Source organism: Rhinolophus hipposideros (assembly GCF_964194185.1).
Source record: "Rhinolophus hipposideros genome assembly, chromosome: 4".
NCBI classification, from domain to species: Eukaryota; Metazoa; Chordata; class Mammalia; order Chiroptera; family Rhinolophidae; genus Rhinolophus; species Rhinolophus hipposideros.
In genome coordinates, this window is record NC_138050.1 from 107178256 (window position 1) to 107196918 (window position 18663).

The 18663-nt window shown below is 51.1% G+C and overlaps 1 protein-coding gene across 4 annotated transcripts in view; it reads right to left on the reverse strand.

Moving 5' to 3' along the window:
• DLGAP2 (DLG associated protein 2) overlaps nt 1-18663 on the reverse strand; it is a 434439-nt gene that overhangs the window by 69002 nt on the left and 346774 nt on the right. For all 4 annotated transcript variants that reach the window (XM_081045533.1, XM_081045531.1, XM_081045532.1 and 1 more), the window contains one exon: nt 8718-9757. In XM_081045533.1, the coding sequence (XP_080901659.1) occupies nt 8718-9757 (1040 nt within the window). The remainder of the gene's footprint in view (nt 1-8717; nt 9758-18663) is intronic.

An 18663-nucleotide genomic window follows, 5' to 3' on the forward strand; every position in this document is an offset into this window, starting at 1 on the left:
CTCAATCATTTTTCTTTATACTTAAATTATGTAAATTTTATACATGGACCATGTGTCACTACTGTAACAAGAAATAAACTTATTTTTAAGAAACATCAGTTCTTGACAATATATTTCAGTCGAGGAGACACAGAATCAAGTGAGTTACAGTTTACTAGGGCGAAGGGAGAAGTGCATAGGGGACTGCAGGGGCGGTGGAACTGTCTCAACACGGGGTGATCTGGGAAGGCTTCCCGGGGGCGAGCCTCCAGCGATTCCAGCATGAGCAGCGGAAGGCACAGGCCCCAGCAAGGGCTCTGGTTCCCATCCCTGCGCTCAGAAGAGGGAGAGCTGTGCAGAGTGTCCCAGGGTGGGAGGCTGGGACAGATGGCGGGGGGCCATATGCCATGAAAGAGACATTCCCGCTGGCAGCTTTAGGGATTTTTGTGAATTAAAAACATGTTTCCGTAAAAAAAGTGAGGATTTTTTCCCAGCAGCCTGTGAATTAACTAACTCATGAGACCGGCTTGTATTTTTCCGCTTCTGATTTAAGAAACCAATTTTGCAGTCTCTGACAGGAAACTCCAGTACAGACGGAGTGCCGACCAGAGTTAAGTGCAGACTCGGAACAGATTCCAGGGCGTATGTCCAGACTGCCGAAGGACCAGAGGGTGCTGCTGAAAGGCCACTGCGTGCAGAAGACAAGCCCTTCTGTGGCTCTCGAGTCCCCGGCAGCACGTCCAGCCTATGGTCTTTGCTGCGTTTCCTGCTAATTACCTCATTAATTACCTGCTTGCACAGTGATGAGTGACAGCCACAATTCCAAAGCGCCACTTTGCCACGGTGGACAGAGTGTACACTTTGCAGGTCCTGCTTCTCACGTAGGGACACCTCTGCACGGCACATAAAAGGCCCCTTCCCCTCTCCCACCTTTCCTTCCTCTCCCCTCCCTACCTCCCCAGCAGCAGGCACAGGGCAAAGGGCCAGGGTTTTGTAATAATATTCTTTCAAGTGTTGAAACCAAGGAAGAAAAAATAAAACCAAACGCTGTGCTTCCCCAGGGAAATGTCTTCTTCACTCATTCAACATGTTCTGTTTAAAATGCACACCGGGGATGCCCATCAGTGGGGATACGCCCGAGAGCAAGGCAGCTGGGCTTCTGGACTGTGGAGTTTTACAGGGAGGGGGCCACGCGGTGCCATTCAGGCATTCACCTGGACACGGTGCTTGTCACGTTCGGGGCACAGCAGCCTGCCTGGGTGGGGGTGGGCAGAGGCCAGCCCGGGGAACGAATGCAGGAGCAGCCCCAGCCAGGGGACTGCTCTGTCCTGTGTGACGTGGGTTCTGAATGTCCATCTGCTTTCCGCCTATAATGACCCGAGCCTTGAACTAACTCTGTTTTCTATGTAAACCAAGGTGTTTTTTCCGCGCTTTTAATGAATGACAAATTTTTCAGGAATGTGGCTAATCATGTTCATGAAGGGAAGGGAGGACTCTGCCTGGTTTGGCACTTTACTGAGAACTATCTATGATTTCCAAAAGTCCACGGTGACACACGGGCCACTCGGACGCTCACCATCAGTCTAACTGGTGGCCACGTCACCCGGGAAAGCTCCCCCGTATATCTGTGCACGTGTCACTGGGTCCAGGCCATTTCATATGCCAACTCATGCTCTCAGTCAAAACTGACCATTCCTTTCACATTACAGAAGGAAACACACACACACATATATTCAAAGCTGTGTGTAGGTCGGTTACACGTGACCCCATCAACATAGTCAAGGAGACACTGCAGTGTGTGCCAGGAACGGGACACTCGGCTCGGCACGTTTCCGGGCCACTGTATGACCAGGAGAGTTGCTGAAGCAATTACATGGATATGTCACCTGGTGAGGCCTCCTGCAAATCTCGCAGAGCTGGACACTTCTGAGCTGAGCCTGAGCAGCTGGACAGCAGGTGGCAGTGGAGGTGGGACGAGGTGCAGGAAGAAGCTGTGCTGGCCACCTCCTCTAAGCCTCCCGCTCTCTCTTCCCAGCTGGAGTGGCTTCTGCCCCTGGGCCTTTGGCAACATCTAGGGACAGGTCTGGATACGGCATTCCTCCTTGCAGCTGGGGGGTGCGGCCCGGGATGCTGCTCAACGCCCCCCACAGGACAGCCCCAGGGTCCGCTGTCCACCCCGTGTCCGTGGTGCTGAGAACCGCGGCTCCCGGCTGTCACTGTCCCCGCCAGCGTGTGCACACCACAGCAGACAGCTCCCTGCTGCTGACGCCCAGGTCAGCTCTGAGGTCCCGGGCCTCAGCCCCTGCTGGGGGCATTCTCTTTGTGTCATTATCGCTGTGTTTTGGTTTTTCCTCTAAGCCACTGTTCGGTTCCTGAGGTCATTTTCCTAAGGCCACACCTGCTTCCACTCCACTCGTTAAAACCCATGACAGCCAGTGCGGCAGAAGCACAGGACCTGGACATGTGGGTCACCGGCCGGCCCCCAGCACAGCCTCTGGCCCAGCCTGCAAGCACACTGCTCCCGTGGCGGGGTCTGCCCCCAGCCACCCAGTGACACACACTGTGGGAAACACAGAGGCCCAGGGGACCTGGCCGGGAGCGGGGAGCAGCCAGGCAGGGCTGTCTACTGCCCCGCGCAAGGATGAGGACGCCGTGCCGGCTGCCCTTGCGACTAGGCAGGCTGGGTCACACGAGGACCACGTGAGGGTGGGGCGAGCACACAGGGACACTGCTGTTTGGAGGAGGGCCGCTTCTGAGAAGCCAGGGGTCCCAGCCCCTCACTCCATCACAGCCGGTTTAGGATTCCCTGCCCTGAACACCCACCCTGAGCGTTTCAGTCACACGAGACCGGATCACTCCTAACCGTGTCACTTGGGCAGGAGGCAGTACTGACCCATGCGGCCTTACAGGTTGGCACAGTGATTGATGGTTTTCAAAGTGCTTTTACTACTGTCTGGAATCTAACCACAAACCGTGAGGAGACGAGATCACAGAGGGAGAAGCTGGACCAGACACAGGGCTGGCAAGTCCTCAGAACCCATCGTGGTGCCACGAGAATTTACTAAAACAAACGTTTTCTGAATGCCTGTCACGGGTCCCAGACTACACCTGGTGCTAAACATGACACACTGGAAACGCTGCAGCACGCTGGTGACTATCCTGTGAGCTGGTCACTGTCCCTGTGTGCTGGTGACTGTCTCCATGTGCTGTCACTGTCCCATGTGCCAGCCACGCTCCCTCGGTCACATCCTCCCCCTCCATTCTCCTGTCTTCTCAGTCCTGCTCCTGCCCTGACACTGAGGGAAACGGTATCGTCCCTCACCATCTGGTTTGGCTGGACTTGGCCGACGGGTAGACCGAGAGCAGGTGTGCAGCTGTGCTCTCCCCTGCTCTGGGTCTGTACCTGGCAGGAGCTGCGTTAGCCAGGACTGGCCTCCTGAAGGCCCCCTCCAGGCCCTCGTGCTGCAGTAGGCCTGGCGCGGTCCCGGCCACCGTCACTGCCCTCATCTGGGATAGCTCCTTTGTGAACCGCTGTCAGGGAAACCCTCTGTAGGGGATGCCGGTGTCTCCAGGATTGCAGTTACTGTCATGAAAGACACTGGACAGAGCAAGGAAATGTGACTACGCCACTGAGATGGCAAGGTGCTGCACAGCACGTGGGGATCTCACATTCCGACGAAATGGGCCAAGATGTGCACAAACAAATGCTGCAAATAGCAGATGATGAGAAGTGCCTGGAGTGGGACCAGTGGTTTCCATGTGGCCTCGAGGGGGCGAGAGACGGATTGACAGCGGCGTGTCCACGGGGACTCGCCAACCTGAGCGTGTGCTGGAAGTAACTGGCCCCCAGAAAGACCAGGGTCATCTGCAGGTGGCCATGATGCCAAAGCGTTCCCAGTGGTGACACGTCACCGGCGAAAGCCACGGGGCTCCGGAGGCTGTCATTGGTAGATGAGTGGCATCATGTGGTCCCAGATTCCAAGCCCACAGACACAGATCCTGAGGTGACTGCAGACGTCCTGGGTGTGTCACCGGGACCCTGGGAGCCTCTCTGTGAATGTCCCAGCACACAGTTGAGACAGACCAGGAACCACAAAGGGTTGACCTTCATGGCCTTGTCAGGGTTGTAAGTTCATGTCCAAAATGGTTACAAAGGGGTTTCAGATATGCTTCCTGGGTTTGCTATTTCACTGTTGGTTTGCAAATCACACGCACGCCTGAGAGCGACAACGACCTAAGTTCTTTAGGGATCCCTGGCCCAGGTTCTGAGAACAGAAGCCACTGAGACACCACCTTCCTTTGAAACGGAAGATGTGCCCTTGGTTCAGAGTAAAGTGAGGTGGCCGGGGCCTTTCGCTATGAAGCACTGTAGCCTCTAACCAAGGGCGTGAGCCTGACGCGACTACGTTCCTCCCTTTTTGCCTCTGAAACTATTAACAGGGCAAGTTTTCTGAGAAGCCTGTCAGGACTCTTGGTTTCTGGTCCTCAAAGCCCCGATTCCTGACATCCTCAAGGTGCAGGAATGCTGGGAGCAGAGGGGCTAGGCGTGCTGTCACCTGGGTCTAAAGCCACCCAGCCGCCTCTGCACCTGGAAAGACATTCTTTTGCTGAGCTGACGCATGGGCAGCTTCTTTTCCTTGCTTCCAGTGTCCTCCAGGGCAAAGGGGCAAAGGGACTTGCTCACCCCTCCATCTGGATGCTGGCTACCTGTCAGCTCCTGCCACACGCAGAGGTCACGCAGTGACAAGGGCGCCTTCCAGGCCTAGACGTTGTCGGGACACGAACCATGGACAGCAGAACAGACCAGTGAGGCTGGCATGGAGGTTGTGCTGAGGGTCTGAGGGGGCTATGGGGGGGTGTGAAGGCGGGACAGCGTGGGGTGGCCCGGGGATAGGACGCAGACATGGTCAAACATCTTCAAAGAGACTCACAGCCCTCAACTCTGAGCTGACATTCAGCGATGCCATGGGTCGTGTGCAGGACACGGCCAGAGCCCGTGTAAGAGCTTCTCGTGGGTACAGTGACAGGAGCCTGGCCCTCCCGTAAAAGAGGGATGGTTTTTCTAAACCACATCACGTGACCAGCTAAACACGTGACTGGGAAATGTGACACTTGTGAATGAGTGTATTTCTCGTGGGTACTGGCTACTTCATGGGCTTCGTACTTGCACGTTCTCCCTTGGAGGCAGGGCTCTCAGCCCCCAGAGAGTTTCAAGTCTTTTTAGTGAGCAGCTGCCAAGCAGGCTCACGACCGGCTCTCAGGCCTCTGGAGCGTCGGCTCAGAAGGCGTTTCACGTGGGAAGTTCTCATCATGTGGAGGACTCGTGCCCGTCCCCTTTCCTCTCCTCCCACAGGGTCCCAAGGATGCGCTTTGGCTGCAAACTGTCAGACCTGAGGCTGCCTGTGGCCAGTGGCATGGATGGAGAAAGCGGGGTGACAGCAGCACCCCGGTGCTCACAGAACGGACCCTGTGGGTCTGTACCACAGGTCGGGAACTGACCAAGAAAGGCAGGCATGTGACAAGTGCAGGGAACAGGATGCAGAGGGGACAGGAGTGGGGGAGGGGTGTTGTCCCAAGTTGGATGCCGCTGCGGGCATCTCTATAGGAGGACAATCGCCAATGTCCCACGTCCCCACAGCTGCCCCCTCCCGCCACCCCCAGGCTGGAGCAGCCACGTCCTACCTTCCTGTCCCCAGACTCACTGCAGCAGGTGACACGTGGGGCCATTTGCTCCCTGAGCTCAACTGCATCTCAGCCACCCAATCAGACTGACATGCACTGAAAGGCTGACCTTCTGTGCTTTGTCTGCTGACGAGAAAATGTGAACACAACAGCTTTTTTGAAGAACAAATGGATCTGCATTTTCTTCCAATCCTATTGTCTGCTCTGACCTACTTAAAACTATAAAAATCTTCCTCTGATATTAACCATGAATTCTGTACAAGGTGAAAATAGAAAACAACCCTGTTGTTCAGCACCAAATCTCTAGTTTTTGATGGAAAGAATGAGTAGAGTGTATGAGCCATGGTTTCTCTTTTCTGGTTTTGCTAAATCTCCTCCTTAGGGTAGGGGCTGGATGGACCCGGGCCCCAGACCTGTTTTCTGGCTGTGACGCAGTCCCCGGCTTGTGAGGGTCCCGAATTCCACCTTTCTTGCATCAACGTGAGGGAAGACCTTGCAAAAGCACCTTGGAAAATGGACAGCAGGACAAATCGCCGAGGAAATGTGAGCATTTCCTCGTGGGCACAAGTGTCTGCAGGTGACCTGGCGGTGACCACAAGGACAGTGGGAAAGGAGAGAAAGCACAGCTGCGTCCCGGGAGGCGGTGGCTTCACGTGGACGTGGACGAGGCAAGTAGAGGAACTGGCTGCTAGAAATGCCCTCTGATGACACGTGCACTCGCGGGGTCACAGGGGTACACTCGCCAGTGCCACCCTCGGGGATCCCGCAGCCCCCGTATCGGCTGGCACCTCGGGACCAGGTATCCCGGACGGCTGGTGTCCAGGACCTTAGGACAGCCACGCTCCAGGCTCAAGTTCAGAGGCTCCATCACCTGGGTGGACGCTGAACTGCTGCATCTCAGGTGACCTGTAGGGGGCGGGGCCTCGCAGGAAGGGGGACGCAGGTGGTGACTGTCCTCTGTCCTGGTCTCTGCCTCACAGCGGCATCACCTCATGCCAGGGGGTTGTGGCTTTACAGTGTGTTCCAGGAGTCAATCACAACTCGTCATTTCCCACATGTGACTACACAGACTGGATGTTCTGAGTGTATTTTGCTGGGGCAACAGCTCAGCTGAGCCCTGTCACCCACAGGGCTGGCTCCTGGTGCCTCCAGGACACACGCTGAGCAGGGGACCACGCAGGAGAAAAGAGGAAGGTGTGACACGGTCTTATAGGCTAGCTGAGAAGTACTCTCATGGGCATGACGCATTTAGTGACTCGCCCAGTGAGAAACCGTGGGGCAGCGAAGGCGGAGGGCTGGTGGCCCCATGACCAACTGACGGAAACACGGGCCCAGAGAAGCCCCTGCAGTAACAACAGGGGGATGACCACGCAGACAGAGCCAGATGGCAGGGATCTGTCAGACAAACGAGCTGGTCCTGGGCCCCCCAAACTCGTGAGAAGGATCGCAGTGGGAAGGAGAAAAAAGAGGACCGGCCTGGTGCCAGGTCGGCTCCCCATCTGTGTGCGGATTCTAACAAAGTCTTAAAAAGAGGTTGTGAGCAGTCAGGGGGGTTCAATACTGACTGGGCACTTGACAGCATTAAAGAGTTACTCTCATCTTTCAGTGTCTGACAACGGAGTGCACTTACGTGCCCAGAGACAGAGCCCTGACCTCCCAGTGTGGTCCGTTAGCGATACACCCAGCACACTGATGCCGCTGGATGGGGTGTGTTTCCGTGTAACCTGATTCGGGAGGTGGCTACGACACTGACGGGACGAGCCTGGCCATGCACTGACTGCTTCTGAAGCAGGTGTGAGTGCATGGGGTCCACTACGTTACCCCTTTCCTTTTTTCAGGGCTAATGTTTTCCATAATTGAAACATTAAGAGGTGTTTGAGGACACAGGATATTCGGTAACTGGTGGGCAGAAAAGCACCAGCTGGAAGGTACATTCAGGGGGTATGAGGCAGTGCAGCCGGGCAGAGCAGTGGGGACACAGCATGCTGCAGTGTCATCCTCAAGTATCTGGGACCAAGCAACTGAGAGCTCCCAGGGACAGACGGACACCTGGGAGCTCTGCTTCTGCAAGAGCAGCCCTGATGCTACTGATGACATTCCTTGGGACACAGACAGGTGAGCGCTTCACGTTTGCATGTTATTAGGGTTTGCTAACTACGAGCCACAGTTACCCCTGTTCCTTTGGGACAAAAATCAACTTTGATCCAAGTACAGATTCATCTCTGAATAATTCTGCCTGTGAAGGCAATTGGGTTAGCATTTCCTTTTAGGCAGAACCACGGGGTTTTGGGCAGCGTACCAGAATGGCAACCGTAGTTGCTGGAATGATTTGTGATCACCTGACTCCTAAGGAGACTTGGTTGGTGATGTGTCCCATTAATTGGCTGCCTGATGACTCAGCTGGCACTTGGCACCATTAATCATCATTCTGTGAAGATCCTGCAACACGTGACACATAGTGACAGAGGTCAGGCTGGCGCAGTGACGGTAAAGGAACAGCGTGGGATAAGGGACATTAAAGGAAAACGTCCGACTTTCAAGTTTTGCTAAGAGCACTGTTACCTGACGGAAGGAACTGCAGAGGAGCCCCTGAAAGAGGAGGGTGACCTCAGGCAGACGCCCCCCCATGCACCCCTCCACACACACTCGGTGATGGCGTGAGTAGGGCGCAGAGTTAGAAGGGAACCACGTAAAGCAGAATTCCACAAAATGCTACCTCTAGCCGTCCACCGCCTTTAGTTGTTTTCACCTTTGCTGAATTCATTTAGCCCACATCCCGAAAGCTGCTCCTGTCAGGTGTGATCAGTGACCCACGCAAACTGTAGGCCAGTTCCCACGGGGCCAAACCAGCCCCTTTCAAATGAGAAAACATTACCGTGGGGCAAAACATTCTGCAGCCCTGCAGGCACCCAGGGTACAGCCCCGTGCGTGCAGGCTTGTGGCTTAAAGGCAGGCCGGCGGCCTCAGAGGCTGGCCCCCAGCAGGCCCCATGATGTCAGCCCCGAGAGCTGCAGCAGACCCGATGCAAACGGCGTCATGTACGCGAGACCCCTTACCTGGAGGTAGTGGCACGGCCTCAGGGACGGCTTCATCTCCTGGTGGAGCAGCGGCTTGTCCAGGTTCAGGGAGCTCTTGCGATAGGCTTCCTTGGCCTGGCTCACGGTGAGCGTGGACCAGGAGCTCCGTGTCATGTACTTGGTGTCCGGCGTCAAGGCCAAGCCGTCACAGGCCGAGCACTTGACGTCATTGTTACTTCTGGAAGTCTTCAGGGACAGCGCCCCGAAGGGGCCCTGCAGCGGCTCCGGGTAGCAGTGGGGCACGTGGTCCACCAGGTGCCTGGCGAGCACGCTGGGCGCTCGGTACGTGCTGTCGCTGTCCAGGTTGTCGTCCGAGCTCCACCAGCTGCTCAGGCCCGACCTGTGTTTGCTCTCGGGCTTCCGCTCCTTGCTTTTACTCCGCTTGCCGTGCTTGGCGTGCTGGCCGTGGGGGCGCTCGTCCGCCCGGCTGTCGGCCCTGGTCCCGTTGGCGGTGCCCTTGGAGGAGCCCTCCAGGGAGTGGGACTTGGTGAAGAGCTTCTGCACCGAGTGCACGAGGTGCCGGATGCGGCCCGGGCTCTCGCCGCGCTGCTCGGCGGCGCAGGTCCGCTGGTACTGCAGCGTGCGGAAGCCGTCCCGGTGCAGGGGCAGCTGCTTCTCAAACTGGTCCAGAAGGTTGGCGGGAATCCGGTTGATCTTCGTGCTGGCGTGGGACATGGCACAGTCGTCCCTCGTGTCGTAATGGGAGCTGTAGTGCATCCTGGGGAAAGTGCTGCTGGACAGGTGGTCCCCCAGCGCCATTGGAACCATCATGCACTCGGAGTGGGCAGAGCTCCTGGGGGAGCAGCGGTGCCGCTCGGCGGGGCAGCTGTCTGTGGTGCCGAGCAGGTAGGACGGCCTGGGCTCCAGCCCGTGGTGGAGGTGCTCACAGCCCTCAGGCGGGGTGAAGCCACACGTGTGGCCATGATTCCGACTCCCGGACAACCCTTTCATATTCCTCGGGGCAGGGGAGTACCTTTCCTCATTGAACTGATGAGCTGGTGACCAAGAGCTCTGCTGGTCTGTTGAGAAAACACAGAAAGGCCACTTAAGACTTTGTGGGGAAACTGATGCACATGCTTCTGTGTAAGAAAATATTTAATACCGCACACACGTGAAGTACTGTTATTCAGCAGTCAGTGGTCACTTCTGGTCTGCGCATTCAAATGGCAACCATTTTTTTAATACCACTCCAATGGCTCCAATGTGTAAGAACCTTAAGAAGAATAAACTTTGATATTCCCAGATATTGTTTTACAATTATAAATATTTAGCATCTACTAGATTCATCAGGTCCCTTGAGAGCAAGATTTTATGGTGTTAAGCAAGTAAAAAATTAGAGGGTAAAAAGGAGTTACAGTTTTTTAGTTAGATTTGAGCCTTTTATGCATATATATGGTATATAAAATGCATCTGTTATATACAGGAAATATACACATTGTAGTATATAGTATGCACATATAATTTGCATGTAATGCATAAATCCATATATAACATGCATCTATAGTTTGCATATATAATGTATACATGCATATATAATATGCACATACGGTATGTAATATGCATACAATATAACGCATGCAGGAAACACAGGCTTGGGAAGCTGATTCTGAGAGGAAAACAGGTGGCAAGAAACCCCAAGGCCAAGTGCCCAGAAGTGACCTCTGGGTTGAGCCTAGAGGGGACCCGATGTCACCCAGCACGCGTCACCCCACCAGACCTGCACAGAGTTCTATCCTTGGGGAAGTGGAGAGGAGGTGGCTCCCCTGAACAGGGCCTGTCTCCCCCTCCACAGCCCCCCACACTTCCCCCCACAAGACACAAGGACAAGGATGGAGGAAGCCGTGTCCTCCTCTTCTGCCCCCTCCCCATCACGTGCTCTGCTGTCAGCCAACTGACAAGCTTGCTCTCAATTTTGGGGAGCTCTGAGACCATGGCTACAACTCAGCAGAGCCTGTTTCAGGGCACTGGAGACAGGGTGTCTGTCATCCCCAGAAAGGCCACCAGGTGCCCAGGCAGCACTTGGAGGAGAGGGCCCGTTGGCTTTCTCCCTCTCTCTGCCTCTTCCTAGTCTTTCTACTTACTCTCACCTCCCTCCTTGCCCCACCCTCACTTCCTGTGCCCGCCTCCTTCATGCCACGGCCCTGCTCTGGCTCAGACACTCGGTCCTTGTCACCAGGGCCATAGCAAGTGCCCCTCGTTGCCCTTCCTTTGCACACACTCTTCCCTCATCCACCAAAACGGCACAGCAGGTGGTGCTTCTCCAGCACTGTAATCAGTCCACCACTTCCCAGGGAAGTCCCAGCTCCTGAACTGTTACCAAGGCCACCTGCAGGATGGCAGGTCCTGAGGGCCAGGCTTTGCTCTGGGAGAGCTGTGTGCAAGCACAGAGAACATGCCGGAAGCCCTGTGATGTCGGAGGAGCCAGGAGCCCTCAGACAGCCCACCTTTCCCAGGTAGGACACCTGTGCTTTAACCACGCCCACCTATGTTGCTTCTACAAATCGCTACAGACCCTTCTGTTCCTGCCCTCAGGCTGGAATACCTTCTCCTGTGTTTATTCTCCCAGACTCTCTCTGTACTGCGCTGTGGCCCAGGCTGAGGGGCCAGACAGGAAGGAGAAATGGGCCTTCCTCCGGTGTGAGTGACCGCGTCATCTCATCAGAAGGAAGCCATCGGAGCCTGTCCCCACCAGGCATGTCCCCTCACTCTGTCCTGGTGCCAACTGCACACCTTCGATCAGGTCACTTAATGCACCCGTGCCCCACTGTCCTGTCACCCAGACTGTTTCTCCTACTTACTCTTCACTAATGTCCCCTTGGCTGAGAGACACCGCCTACAGTCCTGGGGTTAGTGACCCCCAGAACTCATACACCTGCCCTGACCCCCACAGTGAGCCCCAGATGAACACCTAGGGTGGCTGTGGGGAATGGGAAAGAAGCTGAGAGACACCAGGCGTCTCCCTGGCAATTTCTAACCCGACTCTCAGTCATTGCTGTAAAGAAGACGTCATCACCTGCCAAGAACACCAGTCACATGATGGGTCCAGGGTCCGGGTTCACTACGTTCCTTTTCAGGCTCGGGGACTTCCCATCCAGGCCAGCTCAGACACGGAAATATCTCATAAAGGGACATCACTTCCCAGGTGCCTAAGAAGTTAGGGGCATGACTTGCACACCGGGAAGCAGTGAAGCTCAGCACGTCTCGCACACGAGGGACAGCATGGGGACGTCCTGCCTGTCTCACAATAACCAGTTCCAGGATCAACGAATCCCTTCTCTCCAAAGAGCTTCACTTCATTTTAGGTCAAGGGCCTCACTGTCAAAAGGGAGTGGCTATACCGTAATAGCTGCTCAGAGCTTTCCTTTCTCAACAATCAAATTGTAACCAGAGCACTTTAGAATACTAGGAGGGGACATTTTAGGTGTTGTATTTTAATACTAGGTTGGTGCAAAAGTAATTGCGGTTTAAAAGGTTAAAAATAACTGCAATCAACTTTTGCACCAACCTAATATAATGAAAAGCAAGTTTTGAAAGGAAATTCGACATTCAACCGATGAACAGCAGAACTATGCACTATAATCCAGACTTTGCAGCAGCAGGAAGTTATTTTCCCATGAACATGGAACTTAACACAATTCTAATTGTCCTCCACGTTAAAAAGGGGGCCCTTCACGGCTCCACTCATGTATCTGATTTCTGCCCAACGTTTCGGCTAGAAGCTGTATTATGGATGTGGCCACAGAAGCATCATGGAAAAGATAAAAGTTTAACTGAAACAAATTAAATTTGATTATGTGACACGTTGAGAACACATTCTCATTTCCACGGTATGGGACTGACTTCCTGCCATATGTGCACAGACTTACACACTAACTCTTAAATAATCCCCCAGGAACAGCCAGCACGGGAAGAATGCGCTGGACGTCATGCTGATCCTGAGCTGTGCAATGAGGATGTGTGTCGCAGGTTTTCAACGTGTATGTAACACATAATAAATACTTAGGGGCTGGCAGTTTCTCTTTGTGAAAGCGAGATACCAAACACAAATGTGGAAGGCGTCTTGCTTCCTAATTTCCAGCTATTCATGACACCATTTTTTGTTATTAAGCAAGAGAAAAACAGCAATTATTGTCATTATTCATTAACTGTCACCTCAAATTCAAGCTAGAATATGAGGGCGCATTGTACTGTTGGTTTTCACGAGAGGATTGGCCTACCCATTCTAAGAAGCGTATTCTAAGCGTAGAAATAAAGCCTGAAATTGGGCCAGTGTGTGTGGTGTGCTTGCTGTGTGGGGGGGTCTGTCACGGGCTTTCTGTCCCCCCGATACTGTGGGGGTGCGGCCTGTGCTGGAAGGGCCAGAGGGTGTGCTGAGGTCCCGCACACTCACAAGCCCAGGGCACCACTAGGCTGTGAGGGGTGGGGCTGGGAGGGTGGTAGGTGGGCCACAGTGCCCTGGCTGGTTAATCCAGGCTATCGGTCACCAACAGCACTAGCCTGAGCCAACCAGCTGGGCATACACTATGGTGACGGTTTTGGGGAACCATGGAGCCTGCACCCCACCCCTGGGGAAGAGGCAGTGCAGCGGCAAGAATGTGCCCTCCCCACTGCGGGCATTTGGAGAAATCCCTCCCCGCGAAGGAAGCCAGTCTTGACTCCCTCTGCCTGTCGCCCACCTAGCCCGTTACCCGCCTGCCTGCATTTTCACCTGATTTTATCTGCCCACAAGGGGGAGGGACAGACCCCCACTTGGGTCATTTGCTCTTGTCATCCACCTAGAAGGGGACATCCCTTCTAGAAGGGGGAGCCTGCTGAACTGAGAAAAAACAAACCCAAACAAGACAAACTGGAACAAAAACTTCACAAGGTGGACTGTGGTGTTGCTTGCTCACTAAACATGGTACGTTCTTATAATGCGTTTTCCTCAAACCAATTACTCTCGACAGCATTTCTTCACAAGTCTCAGTCGGGCCTTGCAAAGCTGCCCTCTACCTCCTCCCACCCCATGAGGCATCTTCAAACCCCCCCACACCCCAACCCCACAGTCCACCTTGCTGTTCTCCCAGGACCTTGTAACATGTGCAGGTCAGGGCACGGGAGGAGAAGCAGCGGTGTGACCTTGTTGCAGCCTTCACTGTGTGAAGGAATGATAGATGTGGCCCATAATGCATTACAAGAGACTATCTGAAGCCATGTTAAAGAAGTTTCCTCAAAATGTTGACAAGAAAGCACACGACTTGCATGCTGAAAACTACAAAACATGTTGAAAGAAATTAGTGATGCTCTAAGTAAGTGGAAAGGTGGCCCGTACTCATGGATGGAAAAGACCTAAGTGATTAAGATGGAAAGACTCCCCCAACTGACCTGCAGATTCAACACCATTATAGTTGGCTTTGTAGGAATTCAAAACCTGATCTTAAAATTCATATGGATAAAAAAAGAAAACAATTTAAAGCTAGTGGAAGGAAGGAAATAATGAAGCTTAGAGTGGAGATAAACGAAATAAAGAAAAGAAACAACAGAGAGAATCAATGAAATCAAAAGTTGGTTCTTTGAAAAGATCAATAAAATTGACAAACCATTAGCTGACTGAAGAGAGAAGACTTAAATTACTAAAATCAGAAATCAAAGTGGGGGATTACTAGTGACTTTATATAAATAAAAAGGATTATGAACAATTGTATGCCAAAAAAAAAGATAACCTAGATGAAATGGATGAATTCATGGAAACACACAATCACTCCCAGAAGAAACAGACCATCTGAACAGAGCCATATAATGTGCAAGGAACCGGAAGCAGCATCAAGGGCTTTCTCACAAGAAAAGGCCAGGATCGGGCTGCTTCCCTGGGGAGGACTACCAAACATTTAAAGGAGAACAAACACCAGTCTTTCTCAGACTCCCCGACAATGTCCGAACTCATTCTATGGACCACCATTCCCCTGATAGTGAAGCCAGATAAAAACATCACAAGCAAACTATAGACCGATATATCTTGTGACTGTAGATGTGAAACCCAACAAAATAACAGCAAAGCTAATCCAGCAGAAAAATTAAAAGAATGTGACCGCGTGGCATTTATCCCAGAAATGCACAGGTGATTAGACATAAAAAAGTCAATCAATATATTATAACATGTTAATATAATGAAGGGAAAAAATGTGATCATGTGATGCAGAAAAGGCATGTGACAAGATCCAACACCCTTTCATGATGAAAGCACTCAGAGAACAATGAGTAGAAAGGAACTTCCTCCACATGATAAGGCTCTGTGATGAGCCCACAGCTGACATCATACCCCGTGAATGGGGACAGACAGTCTCTCTTAGGAATGGCGCTGGGATAAACAGATTTCCACATGCGAAAGAATAAGGCTGTACTTCGTACCTTATACTACACACAGAAATAAACTCAGAGTGGATCAAGGACATAAAAGTATAAAACCCTTTGAAGAACATACACATATTTCTTTGTGAATGTGAATTAGGCAATGGTTTCTTAGGTATGTCATGAAAAATACAGGAAAAAACAAAAAATTGATAAAATGGATTTCCTGAAATTAAAAACTTTTGTGCTTTAAAGCATGCCATCGAGAGAGTGAGAAGGTAACCCATAGGATGGGGAAATTTTCTTGCAAATCACAAATCTGGTAAGGAAACTGTATCTAGAATACATGAAGCACTCTTACAATTCAATTATAAAAAGACAAATGGTCCAAGTGAAAATGAGCAAAAGAGCTAGGCAGACATTTCCCCAAGGACGACACACAAATGGCCACTCAGCACGTGGAAAGATGCTTGTCATCAGCCACCAGGGTGAAGCAATGGGGACCACAATGGGACAGAGGTCACAGCCAGGGAACGTGGGGAGGAGGGGACAGTCACAGTGTTGGCGAGGATACAGAGAAAGGGGACCCCCCTCTGCTGGAGGATGTGAAGCGGAGCAGCAGCTGTGGAGAACCGCCTGGCAGTCGCTCAAATGACTAAACAGAGTGACCGCTTGACCTGGGCACTCAACTCCCAAGTGTCCACACAAAAACTTGTCCACGAATGTTCACAGCAGCATTATTCGTAACAGCCAAGTGGAAACAACCCAAATATCCATCAGCTGAGGAATATGTGAACAGAAGGGGAAATATCTGTTTGAGCGAATACTACTGGATAAGAACCCTAACAGGGAGTGTGCCGTTGATGGACCTTCCAAGCACCATGCTGAGTGACAGGAGCCAGGCGTGTATTACTCCACTTATATAGAGCCTGCAAGGGGCCAGTCCACAGGGATGCAGAGCAGCTTCCGGCCAGGGGCTGGGCTGGGGGAGAGGTGGCTATTCCAAAGCCCAGTGCAGAATGGGTGCTGGTCTGCAGACATGCTGAGAACTACTGAATAGTACGTTCTAATGGGCAGATTGTCTGGTATGTGAGTTACAGCCCCATAAAGTTCTGACAGATGAATATATATGTGAAGGAAGAAGATATAAAAACACAAAATCGAATATATACAAACTTTACTTAAAAACCTTCCTCGTGGGTTTTAGAACTCAGTACAAGATAGATAGATAGAGAGAGAGAGAGAGAGAGAGAGAGAGAGAGAGAGAGAGAGAGAGAGAGGCCTTGTGGATGAAAAAGGAGCCACACATTAAACCTGATGAGCTCAGGGGAGGCCAGCATGGGGGGCCCCACAAACTCAGGGACCAAACAAATAGTAACCACACAGGATGGTCCGGACATACATATTCCTACTGCGTTTCCCCACAAATAAGACCTAGCCTGACCATCAGCTCTAATGCGTCTTTTGGAGCAAAAATTAATATAAGACCCGGTCTTATGTAATATGATATGATATGATACCGGGTATAACATAATATAACACCGGGTTTATATAAGACCATGTCGTATATTAAGTTTTGTTCCAAAAGACACATTAGAGCTGATGGTCCGGCTAGGTCTTATTTGCGGGGAAACAGGGTAACTACAAGTGGGTCAAGGTGGGTAGTCACGTCCTAGGCCTGTAGCTTCTTTGACAAAGGTCAATCTCTACCTTAAGTGAGCCTGTCTGTTGTCTTTTTGCACCTAAGATAACATGCTCTTGGAATGTCAGTCATCCCTTTTTCCAGACCCTTCAGGGCACAACCCACCACATCAGAGCAGGAAACTACAGAATCCCTCATTGTTGTTCTGGTCCCATTACCATCTCTATGTGCTGCAAAGTACTATTAACTATCCTGTACCCACCAGTGTAAAAGGAGCACATGTCTCCCTTTGACTTTTATCCAATCCCAGAGATTTCCCTGCTTTGCTTTCTCCCACCCCCTTTATCCATCATCCACAGATTGCATGTAACCCTCTTTATGCCTCCTCCTATGACGCTAATGTAAAAACTAAGATGTAAAACTGCCGTTCTCCAGAGCATTTTCTCAATCCATTGAGATTTTGCTTCCCAGCAATTGTCGTCAGTTTGGCTCGAATAAACTCATTAAACTTCTCTGCAGTTTGGAAGCTTCTATGTCGACAGAATCAAATGGCTAACTTGGAAATAGAATTGACCAAATGGAAAATTTCATCCATTCAAATCACAATCTCAACTAATATTTAGGATTTTATTATATCTAAGAATTTGTTCCTTAGTAGACACACACACACACATGATTTAACTTAGTTCTTTGATCAGCGGTTTCAACAACATGATCCATATTTTGTAATATATACACGTGGCTTCCCCCCTCACCCCACTGATTCCACATACATCAAGTTCTAATTTAAAAGGAGAATTGCACATACTCGTACATGTCTCTTGATAGTATAATGTAAACATAAGGAGTCTTGTGATTCTAAATTCAGGTGTTCAACTCCAGCTCTTTTTCAGAATTTCATTATATTTCCCATTAAGCATTTATGGTGAGCACATCAGCAACTTAACTGCACTTAATTACCCAATGACTTCTCATTTATGGGCTAAATAAATAGCTTTTACACAGATCTGTAGTCTATTACTCAAAAACAACGGCTTCCAGAGCACAGAAGGAAACTGCTGTCAATTGTAAACCCAATTCCATCACTCCTGAGGCCGAAAGCCCTTCCCGTGTTACAAGATTTGCCCCGTGAGATACACGTTAGCTTCAGAAAAGTAGCGATAGTTACCTTCTAATCTCCTTCTCCTGAATTTCCTTTGATACAAATCGGAGAGACTCCTTAATGTAAATCAACAAATCTTTTTCTCTTACCTTTTACATAGTTTTTGATGATTATCTTATATTTTTGCTTTGACAAAAATTTATAACCTATCAGAAATGCCTGTTGCTAATTCTCAGATATAATGTATATCAGGCTCCAACAAAAGGATGCTTGTTTTAAAATATTTGAGAATTATTTCATAAGCAAATATAATTTTGAAAAAGGAATTCACGGTAATTTTTAAAGTTGTATTGATAAATTTCTCATTTTATAAACTTGAAGTTTAATGAAAATTAAACAGCGTTACTCTAATACCACAACCAGACAAAGCCATTACAGGATACAGAAACCACAGACCAGTGTCTCTCGTGAACACAGATCAAATGCAGCAAACTGAGCCCAACACCGACCGGGCTGTCCAGGCGCACAGGACTGACCCCGCCTCTGAGGGCCAACGATGTCACCCATCGCGTCAACAGACTCAAGAAGAATCCTATGGTCATCTCACTAGATGCGGAGAAAAGCATTTGACAAGACCCCACACCCACCTATGTAAAAACTCTCAGCAAAAAGGGATGGAAGGAAACTTCCATAGCGTGACAAGAAAACATTGACCAAGACCTGCAGTCACTTCCTGATGCAGAACCTGATGCTGTGGATGAAAAAGGGGCCACACACGAAACCTGACCAGCTCAGGGGATGCCAGCAGGGATGGCCTGCACAAACTCAGAGACTGCAACTAACCACATAGGATG